The 14,856-nt window shown below is 36.7% G+C and overlaps 1 protein-coding gene across 1 annotated transcript in view; it reads left to right on the top strand.

Annotated features, from left to right (window-relative positions):
• PARPBP (PARP1 binding protein) overlaps nt 1-14,856 on the top strand; it is a 50,783-nt gene that overhangs the window by 16,631 nt on the left and 19,296 nt on the right. The window contains exon 6 of the mRNA XM_009887412.1: nt 13,948-14,131. Within this exon, the coding sequence (XP_009885714.1) occupies nt 13,948-14,131 (184 nt within the window). The remainder of the gene's footprint in view (nt 1-13,947; nt 14,132-14,856) is intronic.

Genomic DNA, 14,856 nt, shown 5'->3' on the forward strand with positions numbered 1-14,856 from the left:
ATTACCATTCTGTTTAAGGTGCATTTAAGAGAAAAAACAGAGTGGGATAGTTGTTGGGAATTATCAGTTTCTAATTGGGAGAATTCTCTGGAGCTTGGAAATTCTTTTCATTCAGCTATTTATTCTTTTACTTTCTCTGCTGTACCTGCTGTCCTGTTTATTCTGGGATATAAATGTTGTTAATGTCAGATTCTGGCATGTTCATTAGGTTGCATGTATACCTGTGTGTGTCATTGGATGTGTGACTGACCAAGAATGGAAGTTAGCTGTACTGTGGTGTTTCTATTATCTATTGTACTCTATATGGGCTTTATAACCTAATGATGTAAAATACTATTATTGTTTTTATATATGTATCTATGTAGTAGCTCAGTACTTACAGAAATATACCAATCAGTCTTTGAAAGAATCTTTCTTAGTATGCTGAAGTTCTCAAATATTATCGGACTAGTGTACAGCTTAGAAACTGTAAGGGACACAACACTGGTGAACAAAAAGATATTTTTCTTAAGTGTTTGGTAGCCATATGAGCAAAGACTGTCAGTATGCCCTGCCTGTGATGTGACAGTTAGGAATTCCAAAAGATGTAGTTTTGCACAAAAAATTTCGCTAGTTCTGTTACTACTGCAATCTAAAGAACAGTGGGGGGAGGGGGGGGAAGCAACCATGCAGCAAAAGTTTCAGTTGCTTATTCTTTAGAAGCCTGCTGAGAAATCTAAGACCAAACTGGACAACCTGTTTCTCTGATGTAGAAATTAGCCAAACTGCAAAAACCAGGTCTCAGCATTTGCAAGAAAAATGCACTATTTTTGGTTGTTTACTTAATGATTAGAAGTTTGTTATTTCAGTTTCATCTTGTTACAGAGGAGATCTTATGAAACTTGAACTTGCATAAAGTACAAAGTAGCCAAATAAATGCCAGGTCACTGTGGAACACGTATTTGAAAGAGGCTTTCTTCATCTCTGTAAGTCAAGTTCCTCTGCTTTGGAAACGTAGGAACTGAGTTGAAGATACTGGACAGTGATGGGATGTGCTTAAGAATATTTTGAACGTAGTAGGATATATGGTGCAACCAAGTATCTGCTAACCTATGGAGAGTAACAAAAATATGTTTCTCATTCCCAAGTCATTCAGTTAAGAAAGTGAACAGTAGATGAGGGAAGGGAAAGCTGTTGAACAGAGTGGAAATTTAATGAAACTATGGTGATTTGATTTAAACATGGCATAAAGTGTAAGCAGACCTGATAGCAGAAGAAATAGAAAGATATAATGAACTTTGGTAGTTTCAAGGTGAGCAGAACAAACATTCTCACAAATCTCTTGAATTTTGAAATAGTTCAAGTTTGCCTTTCCTCATATTCCAAATGTCTAAGATTAGAAGAAACAACTAATCTTTCAAGAATCAGTAGCATGAACATTCCTTAAAGTTTGGGAATGCTGTAAAACTTGTAACCTTAAAACTTTACAGATTCTGTACATGTAAGACTTGGACAATGTTTACACAGTAAAAAGAGAACTTGGATGTTCTACTTTTTGTGCCTGTTTCTTGACAAGAAACGTATCAATGTTGTATTTGTCAGTGAACTGGATGATTATTATACACATACACCTGAGAATCTGGAAACTCTTTTCTGTTGGCATAAATTAAAAAGTGCAGTACTAATCCATCGTTCTGGAAATCCTTCTCTTTTAGGCCAGGTAATAATGTTTACGTCTGGAAAGAACTTACTCTCTTTCTGGAAGGACTTTTTTCAAGTTCGTAAGAGGCATGTGACTTAAAACTGAGTGATAGAAAGGCATTTTCCTTATTGGTTACTCTACTAGTTGGTTCATATAGATATGTGTGTGTGTCTATATATACACATATATACTTGAAAAGTCCCCACTGATTTCGTAGAGTAGCAAAGTTGGTAGATAGGCAGTAAATTTTCTTCTTGAATTGGGCCCTGACCTCTCTGTAAGTACTGACCACTAGGTGACACTATTGCACAGCTCACATTAGTAGCTGTGTAAATGTGAAATTAGCTGTGTTGTTTTATTCAACACACTTGAGCGAATGTGATGCTTTGGAGTGGGTCTTCATTTCAGGTCCGTGAGCAGTCTTCTACAGTCAACTGTAGAAGTTATACAGCTTGACTTGATCACGCACGTGGATTAGTGCATTAAGCTTTCCCTTGACAGGGAAAATGCGATTTCTTATGTGTTGCCTTTGTGAAGCTGTGATTGCATCTGGAGATGCTGTAGTATTTTGGGAGAGAAAGCAGATGAGACTTTATTTATCTGATCTTGTGCTGAATGTTTGAGGTAATTGGGTAGTGTTCACGCAGCCCTGGAGTTTTGTGTTCTAAAGTTGCTGGAAAGTTCTGCAAGTGTGTGCAAAACATTGTCTGTAGGAGTCCTTAAACATGGTATCATAGAATAATTCAGGTTAGAAGGAACATCAGGAAGCTTCTGGTCCAACATCCTGCTCAAAGCAGAGTCAATTATGGGGTCAGACTAGGTTAATCAGGGCTTTATCCAGTCAAGCTTTGTGCAGTCTTCATCCTTGGAGGTTTTCAGTCTCCCTCTTGGCAACCGGTTCCACTGCTTGAGTGTCCTCATGGTGAAAAGTTTTATTTCCTTGTATCAAGTTGGGACCTCTCTTGTTTCAGTTTATGCCTGCTGTCTCTTTCCTTTCACTAACTACTAGCACAAGGAGCCTGGCTCCATCTTCTTGGTTACCTTCTTGAAGGTATTGGAAAGGTCCCTGAAGTCTTCTCTTCTCCAGACTGAACAAACCATTCCTTTAGCTGCTTCTCACAAAGCATGTCTCCCTGATCATCTTGGCAGCCTTCTGCTGAACATGCTCCAGTTTATCAGTGCCTTTCCCAGACTGGGGGGCCCAAAACTGGATGCAGTATTCTAAACTTGGTCCAATGAGTGCTGATTAGAAGAGGGATAATCACATTCCTCAGACTACTGGCTACGCTACTGTTGATGCAGCCAAGGATACTGTTGGCCTTTACTGCCAAGGCAGATTCCTGGCTCACAGTTAGCTTGCTGAACATGTACCAAGACTCCCAGGTTCTTTTACACAGAGCTGCTCCCCAGCCTGTATCACTGCAAGGGGTTATCCCTTTCCAAAACTTTGCATGTCCTGTTGAATTTCATGTGGTTTCTGTCAGCCCATTCTCTTCCTGTCTGTTTAGGTATCTGCATGGCAGCTCTGCCCTCAAGCATATTGACTGTTCCATCCAATTTCGTGTCATCTGCAAACTTGGTTAGCATGTATTTTTATCACTGAATCACTGCCAAAGATATTTATAAGAAAAGTAGGTTACAGGGTAGGCCCCTAAGGTACTCTATTTGTTGCTGGCCTCCATGTATTGTACACGTTTTCTACCTTCTGAGGCTGATCATCCAACCAATTTTTAACTCATCTGGTTGACATCCATCCAGACTGTAACATCCAAACTTACATGTTGAGAGTATTTCCTGCCAGTGTTGAAAGCCTGGCTACAGTCAAGGTAATGGCATCTACCATTCTCCCCTGGTCTGCAAAGCCAGTCATTTTATTGTAGGAGGCAAACACATTGGTCAGGCATAACTTAGACTTAATAAATTCATGCTTACCATTAGCAGCCACCACCTAATCCTTCACATGCCCAGAAATGTTTTCTCAGAGGGCTATCTACATTATTTTCTCAGGAACAAAGTAAGACTGATAAACCTGTTGTTCCCCAAACTGCCCTTTTGGTCTTTTTACATATATTTGCTTTTCTCCATTTGTCAGGGACCTCCCCTGATCCCCATGACTTTTCAAAGATGGTATAGAGCGGCCTCATGAGGACATCAGCCAGTTCTATTAGTGATCTTGGATGCAGCCCATTTGATTCTATGAACTTACACGGGCTCATTTCTGTCAAGTAAACCCTGACTTCATCCTTAGCTACTGGTGGTAGTTTTGCAAACTTTCTCTAATCAGAGGCCTGGGAGACCACGTTGGTGAAGACTGAGGCAAAGGTGGCATTGAGTACCTTGGTTTTATCTGTGTCCACTGGTGCAAAATCTCCTGTCTTTCAGCAAAGGTCCCTCATTTTCTTTGTTCAGCCTTTTAATACAAAAGGTCCTTTAACATTCCTTGCAAGTCTCAACTCCAGCTGAGCTTTGGCTTTCCTGAAAACATCCCTAAATGCCCAGGCAGTGTTTCCAGATTATTTCATTGTAACCTGTCCCTTCTTCACCATCCTGTGTAAGACCTTTTTGCATTGAAGCTCTGTCACCAGTTCACTGCTTAGCCAAGCTGGTCTACTGATATTTCTACTCATTTTCCTGACTATTGTGGTGGACTGTTCCTGTGCTTGTAATATGCTGTCATGATAAAACGTCAGCTTTCCTGAGCTCCTTTGCCTTTTAGAACTTTCTCACATGGGATTCCATGTGCCAGTTCACTGAATAAGCTGAAATCTGCTCTCCTAAATTCACAGTCTATACTCTGCTACTTGCTTTCCTTGTTCCCCTAGGATCTTGAACTCCACTACTTTATGATTGCTACAGCCAAGGCTCCCATTGATTATTTTTGTCATTTTTTTTCCTCTCCACATCCCTGACCAATTTTTCGTTGTTAGTGAATAGCAGACCCAGCTGTGTTGCTCATCCAGTGTCCATGACACCCTCTAGAAATCTTGATTGCTTGTATCCCATTGTGATGCTCTTCCAGTAGATATTGAGGTGGTGGTGGTAAAGTGCCCTGTAAGAACCAGGTTCTGTGATACAAAGCCTGCTGAGAGTTGCTTTAAAGAGTACTTTGCTTCTTTCCTCACATGTGCTGGGTTGTCTATAACAAACCGATTTACAAGCTCTCAACGAGTCTCCTGTCTGTGCAATAGAAAAGCTCCTCCGTACCTCAGAGCTGCTCCAGCATATAGACGGCACGCCCCCACCTTGTCTTTTCTAAACAGCTTCTTGTATTCATCCTTTGTAGCGCTCCAGATGTGAGGCTGTCCCCCAAAGTCTTGGTTATTCCAATGAATGCTCTGTAATCACAAAGAGCTTGTATTCCTTCTATTTTTTTTTGTTTTGTTTTGTTTTACTGGATAAATCTCTTTATGCTGTTTTATAGTATTTGCAATGTGCTGTTTTTCAGTAAAATACTGAGAACTTAGATGCTCTAACCTGTTTCTCAACTCATAACATCATTGAAATTAGGAATACCTTGGTGTTTAAATATTTACAGTGAAAGTTACTGATAATATAGAATGACCCAAATCAAGAATTTATTATCCCGCTACCATGTTAACAAACATTGTGCTTGTGACTTAATTAAAAATGTTCTTGTGTTTTGAAGAAGTAGAAAAATATCAGACAAACTTATGTGGGAAAATAAATATTTAATAAGAAAAAAATTAGGTTTAAACCAGACTATTAAAAAATTTTCACTGGAAATGTTTGCCACTTCAGAGACTAAAGTGCTTTAATGTAATTTTGAAGTAAATTATCTGCTTTACCTACACATTTAACTTTATAATGGAAATACTGATATACTTTAATGTGATTGTCTTCATTTAAACTTAATGTTGAGAATGTTTTAAAATATATTTAGAAGTAAACAAATTTTGAAGTAAATTTAACTGTGGTTTAAATTGGATTTACAAGAAAATAGAAAATGGATTGAAAAAGCTGATCTTTTGAGGGTAATTCTGACTTAAGATACCACACTTCAACTGTGATGTCCTAAGTGCTCCAGCTGTACAATACCGCATTTAATAAAGCTGTGATTTTTGTAATTTTTTTGTCCCTTTCCTTAACTTCCTAATTTAGCCTGGTGCTGGAGAATACACTGACCATTATGTCCTAGATATTGAAATTCAAGTATAGTCCCATAATTAAAAAGAAGACATGGATGGTCTGGTTCTATGGCACTTTTATATCACTGTTGGGTTGAAATAATTTATGCCATCATACAGATATCAAACTACGAGTTCATCTGTTTCCATGGCCTGCCTTTAATCCAGATTTGAGAAGCAGTTTGGCAGCTCCCTGCCCTTAATTCCAATCCTGATAACTTTCTGTAAATTGCAGGAAAGTGATTAAGTCTAGAGGGAACTATAAAGTTGGATAAGTTATGGTGGAACAATGGAACTGTATCATAGAGTCCCTCTGGATTCTTCCACCAAGCTAAAAGATAGAAATTTTTGGCAATACAGGAAAAGCGGCAGCAGCAACAAGGAAAAATACTTTGCAACAGGATTCTTTTTTGCTGTGCTTTTTATTGTGTATCTAATAAACTGCAAAACTACAAAGGGCCTAAAGTAGGGTCTTTTTTTATTTTTTAATTTTTATCTATTTAGTTCTGCATGGTTAAAAAAATTAGAGTAATAATGCACGTGCTCATTGAGGTGAATTTTTGAGTACTATGAGTGTTTTGATATAGTTACTTTTTTCTTTGCCAGATACATTTAAAATCTAGATAAACTCACTAATACAATTTGATTGTTGAAATTTTGAAATCCAAATTAACATGAACTACTAATTTATTAAAATTTATGCATATAACATAATTACAGAAAACATTAGGTTTGCTTTAAAGGCACAGTTACTGCTCTGTTAAGAGCATTTTTATTTTGTATTGTGAAATTTTGTCCCTATCTTCTACCCAGGCAGATGAAGCTCTAGTTGACATCCTGCTTCCTTGCATTTGAGAATAGAATTACATTGCTACTCTCTTCATGTAGTTCTAAATTCAAAAATCGGATAACAGTTCAGTTCTTATCAAATTCCAAAATGGTTTCCTAAATCCATAACAAAGAAAAACGCTGTGATGCCCTGCCATCCCATGATTGCTTGGTGTGTTTATAATCTGTTTTAAGATGTTTGTTCCCACTATATAAGTTAGATAGCTATATATTTGTCATCTATTTTTTAACCTGTGTTGGAGAAGTTGAAATGAATGAATAGAAATATTGACATTAGTATAATAGATTTTTGATACATTCTTTTCTGATCTTGAAATAGGATTCAGGAGTCTGTTCTGCTTTTTATCAGGTTTCAGATGTTGTCCATATCCTCAACTGTTTTTTTTTCTTTCTGTATGCTACTTTAGTCTTTTCCACAAAAGGTGTATTTCCAGAAAATAAATAAAAGTGCTTCTGCATCATATTAACTTTGCACACAAAGGCTGTAATTCTGTAAGAAGAGCTGTTGCCAATGTCATTTAAATTTTAGGTAAGCAGATGAGCTTGTTTATGTAATAATCTCAGTAGGAACAAAATAGATAAGGCATGCAATTAGTTTCTTATAAATTAGTTACCTCAACATAAGAAAAGAAGGTTTGATAAGGAAAATGAGATAGAAATAGGTAGGACAGGGACATAGATGACTTAAGGTAAAAGAGTTCAAGCATGCAGAAGATCTGAGAATATTTTTAGTAGAAACAACCTGTGACAGGTATGATTTATACAATGCCTAGTAAGCAGGTAGGTTTATATTGTACTATTTTTTTTTAACTCCCTTTAGAAGCACTGATGCAAATAAGGCATTTTTAACATGGGATTTATTTTGTCTTTATGTACACATCTGTTTTTCTTTGGGTACAAGACAGGTGAGATGAATACCACCTGAACTGTATACTCCTCTCTTAGTTCTGTTTCATACTGAAGATGGTAAGCCATTCCTTCTGTCAGTCAATCTGAAATGTTTGGGAACTTGTTAATTAAAAAAAGAAGTTAACTGAACATTGTCTGTAAAACTAAACACTTAAAGGCTGCCAGTGAAGTTTTAATTTAGTTGCCTGAGGTGCATACATGCATGCATTAACATACTCTTTAATTGTGCAATCATCTGCTTTCCCCTCACACACCCACCCGGCAGTCCTGGCTTACGTGGATAGGAAATTAAGACTGTGTAATGGAAAATGGTAGTGTTTGTTGGACCCTTTCCAGTGGCTGAAGCAAATGAAGGCCAAAAGTGCAGGCCATCAAAGAAGGGAAAGGATGCTTGGTTCTGCTATGGACTCACTGTGGAATACTGGACGGACATGCTGATGGTCACATTTTGACTTTGCTGAGTCCACTCAGTGCAAGATCACCACTGTACTGTTGGATTGAGGCTTTTGTGTCTGAACATTCCCTGACCGAACACAGTGGAAGGTGGTTCTTTCTAAAAGGTTGGGATTTTTAGCATTTACAATTACTCTGATGGATTTTTGGTTATTTCCATCAGACATAATGATAGCAGTGGGTAACTGACAGATGTTTACTGCTAAGTGGATTTGATAAGAGTCGTCCTTCAATATGATTTAAAAGACCATGCAGGTGAGACTGAAGCACTTTATCCTGGAATATTTCATGTCAGCAGCCTATGGTCTGAATGAAACATCAGGCACCCTGACTGGAAAGGGACAAGGTCTCTCCAATTCTCTGTTGCCTTAGACAAATGGCATTGTTGTGTTTAATGTATCAAGTTCATTCTTGAATTCAATTAGATTTCTTGCTCCTGTTTCAGAATTAAGAACAACTAAAATTCTTAACTTTTGCTGCTGTAAAAATTATCTGAAGACAGATAACTTTGCCCATGTAATTCCATATTCAAAACAAACCTCTGCTGCCCTTCTAGCTGTTAGGAACTGCAAAGTGGATAACAGTTGTCAACCTTATTCTGTTCATATAAACATTTGTTTTTCTAGTACAATGCCAGATTTTTTGAAGTTCACATAAGTCCAACTGATTTTCTACATAATATAATCCTATAAAAGGGTAATATCAGAGCAATCTGGCATAGGGTCTCCTTTTTGGAAAAAAAACCCCAAAAAAACAAAAAACAAAGCAACAAAAAAAACCCAAAACAAAACCCCAAAACAAAAAACCAAAACCAAAACCAAACCTAAAAAACCCAAAACAACCCCACCAAAACCCCAAAAGACCACAAACAAACCAAAAAGCCCCAAAAAAGTCACGTTGCATTTTTACCACGTTTTCCTTTTATCTTCATGCTTTGAATTAATCTCTTTAAACCTCACTAACAATGAGGTCCTACCAGTGGATCTGAAGGTGCTCAGGTAACGTATCTGATTTCTTTAAATAGGACTATTATATTTATTGTTGAATTAATTTATAGTTTCATTTGCAAGATGGTTATTTCTCAAGTTGTTTTTTGATCCAGTGAATTGTCTTTTCTGGGAAAAGGATGATTCTTTTTACCACAGAAAGGACTGTATAAACATGCAGATAGCCCTAGCCCGTCTCCATTTGTGCTCTAGATGAAAGAATGCCTCTCCTACTGAGACTAGCTTTACCATACTTTTTGAAACTGCTAGGCATGGTTAGTTAGGGCTTTCTGTAGTAACCTTTGAAATATTCATGAAATAGCAGAAAAGAGGCAGATTCAACGTTTTATAAATATATTCAAGACTAAAAAACAAACCTCACAACATAACTTATTTTGTTATATCATATCCTGGTGTAAAATGGCATAAGCTATGGCACAGTGTTTCAGTACTAATCCACACACATTAGATCAGCATTTTATGTCTTGGCTTGTTTATATAAACTCTATTTGAAGTATGAATAAACTTTTCCTTTTCTTTGCTCCAGTTAGTACTGTGTATATCTGATGGGGGACTGGAACTCTTTCCTGGAAAAGAAGGAGGAATATGGGGAGAAAAAGAGATTAAATGAACTTTACTTCTAATAGCAAATATCCTTAGTTGGCATTGCGTAGTAGAGGCAAAAAAAATAAACAGAAAGTGTTTTTATCACAGTTTTTTTTCCTAAGTGAAAAGCTACAAGGTAATCAAGTCACATTCAGAGCATAGTATTTAAATTAAGGGCATGATTATCGTAATTAACTCATGCCCAGTTCTATATGTATAATACTTGTACATGTATGTAAAATATGTGGAAATTATAATGATGTAGGTAAGCTCAAGATATCTGTACGCAGAAAGGACTGAACCTGGCTTTCAAAGACAACTTCAGTCAATCCCTTCACCTGCTTGTATGTTTTCGAGTTCTAGGTTTGACGCAGTATTTATGGTACAGATACTACTCATTTAATACCACAATTTTCTAATTTGAGGGTATTATTTTGGAAAGTGTCAGTTTAGGGCTGAGGGAAATAAAGCAATTTGGAGAGGAGCAACAGGGGACTTGGCTACAGTTCCTGTATGTATCTCTGAGACAGAACTTTTCAGCAGTGCTCTCTTCTTGCCTCTTGACAACTTGCACTGGATGATTTTTATTTTTTTTTTTCCCCTTGAACTTTTCATTCTCTTGTGGTTAAACTGAATTGTGTTTTTTGGAGCAGAGGTATACCAGCATCTCTTCCCCCCCCTTATTTTTTTTTCTTTAACTACCCTTTCTAAGATCTGGATGGTTCTTGATCTGTGTGCAGAGAGACTTCACATGATGACTGTTCTTTCAGCTAAGTGCATACGTTGAACTTAAATTTCTGCTAAGCACAAGTTTTTCTCTTTAACTAAGCCTGCAAATCTAATGTGAATTGAATAATCTTTAATCTGCAAAAGTTAAAGCTGAGAATTGTGTGGAAATATTTGGATTTGACTTGGAAAAAAGCCAAAAAAAGTTTCAAGTTAACTTCAGATTTTCTAAGTTATTTATGGGAGTCTTGTTCAGCCAGAATAAGCCAAAACAGCGAGGTCTCTGGCCCAGCTCCCTCCATGTATTTTAACAGGAAACAATATAAACAAACTAGTTTTCCTCTGACTCAATTCCTGTTCTTACCTAGCTCTGCCCACTTATTTTATACAAATGTAGACATGCAGAGTTTCTGGAGGTTCTCCCAACTAGAATTCTAAAATTTAACTTCAGAATTTAACGTGTACAAAATATAACTTTCTTTCATTTTGCAAGGTATCCTTTTAGGGTAAGTAGGAAGGAACATGGAGGAAGCCAGTAAGCATGGAAGAAGTTGAAAAATTAGTCATCATCTCACTCGTGGCTATGTCACCTGGAGTAATAAAAGCCATTGCCATGGCTTTGGGATTTTGTTTTTGTTTGTGGTTTTTTGGTGTTTTTTTTTTCCTGATAGTTTTTTTTGGGGTTTTTTTGATTATTTTTTTTTTCTTTGCAAACCTGTGATTTGAAGCATCATAGATGTATCTAAAAATTCTACCATAGGTGTCAATGGCAGCTTAAGAGTTCGGGGTGCGTGAATAAGTATTGAGTTATTTTGTATAGTCCATGGTATAGTTAAATCAAAACTATTGGTGTCTGAGCTAGATGGAATGATGTTAGGTTACAATACACATGCTGCATTTCTGCTTTGATTTGAACTATAAACCTTGATTCTTAAGGAAAAAAGGAAAGGTAGAAAAAGTAAGACTTCAGTAAATCTGCTTTTAAAGGTAGGATTTAACAGGCTACCTTTTTTTAGGGTTGGCCATCTTATCCAATTATTAGATGTTGCAGGGAAGTGGCTAGTGTTTCTTAAAGTCTGGAAAAAGAAACTCTTGGTTAGTTGGAAAGGGAAGATGGATTATGAACCAGATTGCAAAGGAGAAATTCTTAGAGCAGGAGTTCAGAATGAACAGAATTGCTTTTGTTGCTTTGTTGCTTGCCTGATATTACACTAAGGCTTTATTTTTGCTTGTTTTGATTTATTTTTTTGAGTCACTGCTGTCACCACAGAGAATTATGTTACTTTAAGGATATGGAATGTGATTGTAGAACTTCAAAAGAAGGGTCCACAAGCAAAGGATCTTATCTCCAACCCTGGCAATAAATATGTGCCTTGTAAGAACAGAAGAAATGTTTATGGTACTTGTCCTGAGTGCTATCTCAATCTCTAATTTCAGTTCAGGGTATTTTCTGAGCACAGAGTTCTACCTGTTTTTACTGGGAATCAGTGTGGTTTTGTTTGTTGGTTTGTTTTTTTGTTTGGTTGGTTGTTTTTTTTTTCATTTTAAAGAATGGGTCCTTTGTGCCTCTCATTATGATTCTATTTTTTCCTTTATATGCGTTATCAGCTGGCATTCAAAGGTCAAAATAACTCTGTTCATGGAAAAAGTAAAAGGGGAGGGAATAAATTAAAAACAAACACCTATAAATTAGAGCTAAAAATAAAATATTGCCTACCATACTGAAAAGGTTGAGGGAAAATAAGCAGAAAGACAAAATGTCACAGGGAAATAATGGAGTCCTTATATATGTAATATTAAACAGAAGATAAACGATTGATTGGTGGGGTGAGGGGAATCTTGCTTACAATCAACTTTATTGGTCTGGATGATGGGTTCGTGTTCTGAGAAGACGAGAATTCATGATAAAATTTCCAAACAGCATGCAACTTCAAAAAGCTTCTGGGAGGAGATGCATTATGATGTCGGAGAGCTGAGTGGTTCTTGTAATGCTTTTTTTATTTGCCCAAACTCAAGCAATGTTAAAACATACAGTCTTTTACTTAATATTGTCCAGTACCTACATAAATCATTATTAAGCTTTTAACTCAAGGAATTTATTCTGTCTTTCACTAAATCTTTACTAAAGTACTGAAGACACATTTGCTGTCTCAGTATAGTTTTTGATCATCTCTGAGATAAGATCTGTGATCCCCTAGCTAATTTACTTAACCTGGTTCATAGTCATAGTTCATAGGAGTGTCTCATCACTAGCAATTCCTACCTTTGTACCTCCATATAGCTTTTGCACCTACTCACCACTCATTACACTTGCAAAATGTGCGATTCACTCCTAACACGTGGATTTTCCATTCTTGTGATGGAACTGTGCTCCTTCTCATTATAAGCTTTAAGTTATTTTATTTTATTGACTTTGACCATCATTGTTCAGGGCAGCACTTTTGACCCCCGAGAGGAAAGATGCACTTATAAATGGCCAGTGGAATTCTTGAAACTCTAACTGCTTTTTCTCATTCACCAGGTCAGCTAAATCAAGGTGCACTGACACAAAAGCCTCAGTCCCTGTAGCCATTTTTTGAGCTTGAGTTCTCTGGGTTTTCTTGTGAGCTTCCAGAATTGATTTTTTTTTTTTTTCCTTCATACTCAGGATAATGCAGTCTACCTGGCAGCCTGTTATATTTCCATTTTTATAGAATATGTGGATCTTGCAAGTCTAAGGGAGCAAGACATGGTGTAATTCTCTCAGTGGTGCCTGTTGGAACATCATCTGTACAGCTGTAACTGCTAATCACTCAAGAGTTTCACCTGGGGAGAGACCTGGTAGTTCTAATCCAAAAGTGATCACAAAAGTGGTCTATCATACATGCAGTGGGGATGGTTTGAAGGTACAGGACCATGAAATGAAATCAACAGTCTAAACATAGTTTAGGTACACTCACAAATGCCGCCGTATCCTTCTATAAAAAGAGTTGAAATAAAGCCCCTATATCAGTGAGATTCAATTATTTATATTTTTGGTGTCAAACTGCATGGACATTTCATAATTAAACTACTGAGTTTTTTTCTGTAGGCAATTTTTCTCATTGATGAAAAAGATTAATAGTGTGTGCCTTTATGGCAAACAGTGATGTTTATCTAGTCTAATTACCATCTATTTAAATAAAATTGAAAGCAGATTGATATTTTGAAGCACTTTCATGAGGCAGAAAAGACTCAAAAACCTAATAGTCGGTTAAATTGGAATGCTTGTTTCAGTGAAACATTTTGTTTACACTTAGCTTATGAGCAAAACAGTAACTGTAGGCTTAGAGAAAGTACTTTTCTTTGAACTTTTATGGAGAAGTTAGTTTTGTTTTGCAGCTCAGAGTATTACTAAATGCTGAATTCATTACCTTTCCTTATAATCTTTTTTTATTTTTTTTAGCAAACTATTATGTTGGACAATACTTCTACACTGCTGTTTGATTTAAAAGATCAAAGCTGTTCTCTGAAGAGTTTTGATTAACTGTGAAGACTGGCTATGTTCAACACTAATAGGTATACTAAAGTGCTGCCAAGATTAATGTGGAAATGACCCTGTGCCTATTTTCAGAATCGCAGGGGGGCGAATTCTGTCAACAGTGAAGATGCATTTGATAAAAGGCCGAAGCAATGGGGATCCTTTCTGTCAGGCAGTAGAGGAAGTTGTACAAGATTTGGATTTGAAGATTAAAAATATTATCGATTCACAACATGATGTCTTGATTGCCAGCACTACTGGAGTCAGTCCAGCACGGGTAATAGGACTTCTTTTGTTCTTTTTACTATTTAGCTTTACAAGAAAGCCAATGTCTTTCGCCTGTTTTGTTTCTTTTTTTATTTTATTTTTTAAAGGTCTTTATATAGAGTATTATCTTTTCCTAACAGTACAGAGCAGTGTAATTTCCTCTACGCGGTGGTTTTACACTCATTGAAAGACTTATACTTGAGGATTACAGTATTGACTTCAAAAAGCTGATTTACTTAACCTAAACTTCTTACCTCAAAATAAAATACTCTTTAAAACTTAATTTTTTTGTGCAGTTGTTATAGATGTACGCGTAGAGTCTCCTTTTTACAGTCTTGGCATGGTTTAGGTTGGAAGGAACCTTAAAGATGATCTAGTTGCAAGCCCTTTGCAGGGACACCTGCAGGCAGGGACACCTCCTACTAGACCAGGTTGCCCAAAGCCCCATCCAGCCTGGTGTTGAATACTTCCAGGGATGGGGCATCCACAACTTCCCTGGGCAACCTCTGATTTCAAGTCATTAGAGCTATAACAAATTTCCAAACAAAAAAACCTCATGAAAGTATAATTAAGATTTAAGAACATCAATGAGTAATTTTTATTAAAATACACAAGTTTTAATTAGCTCAGCATCAAGTATGTCTAAGGGTAAGGCATTCAAAATAGGGTTAAATATGGCTAAATGTGGAGTGGGAAGGGAATAAAAATAAAAACCCAAACAATCAACATGTAAGT

This window comes from Charadrius vociferus, unplaced genomic scaffold (assembly GCF_000708025.1).
Source record: "Charadrius vociferus isolate BGI_N301 unplaced genomic scaffold, ASM70802v2 scaffold196, whole genome shotgun sequence".
Taxonomy (NCBI): Eukaryota; Metazoa; Chordata; class Aves; order Charadriiformes; family Charadriidae; genus Charadrius; species Charadrius vociferus.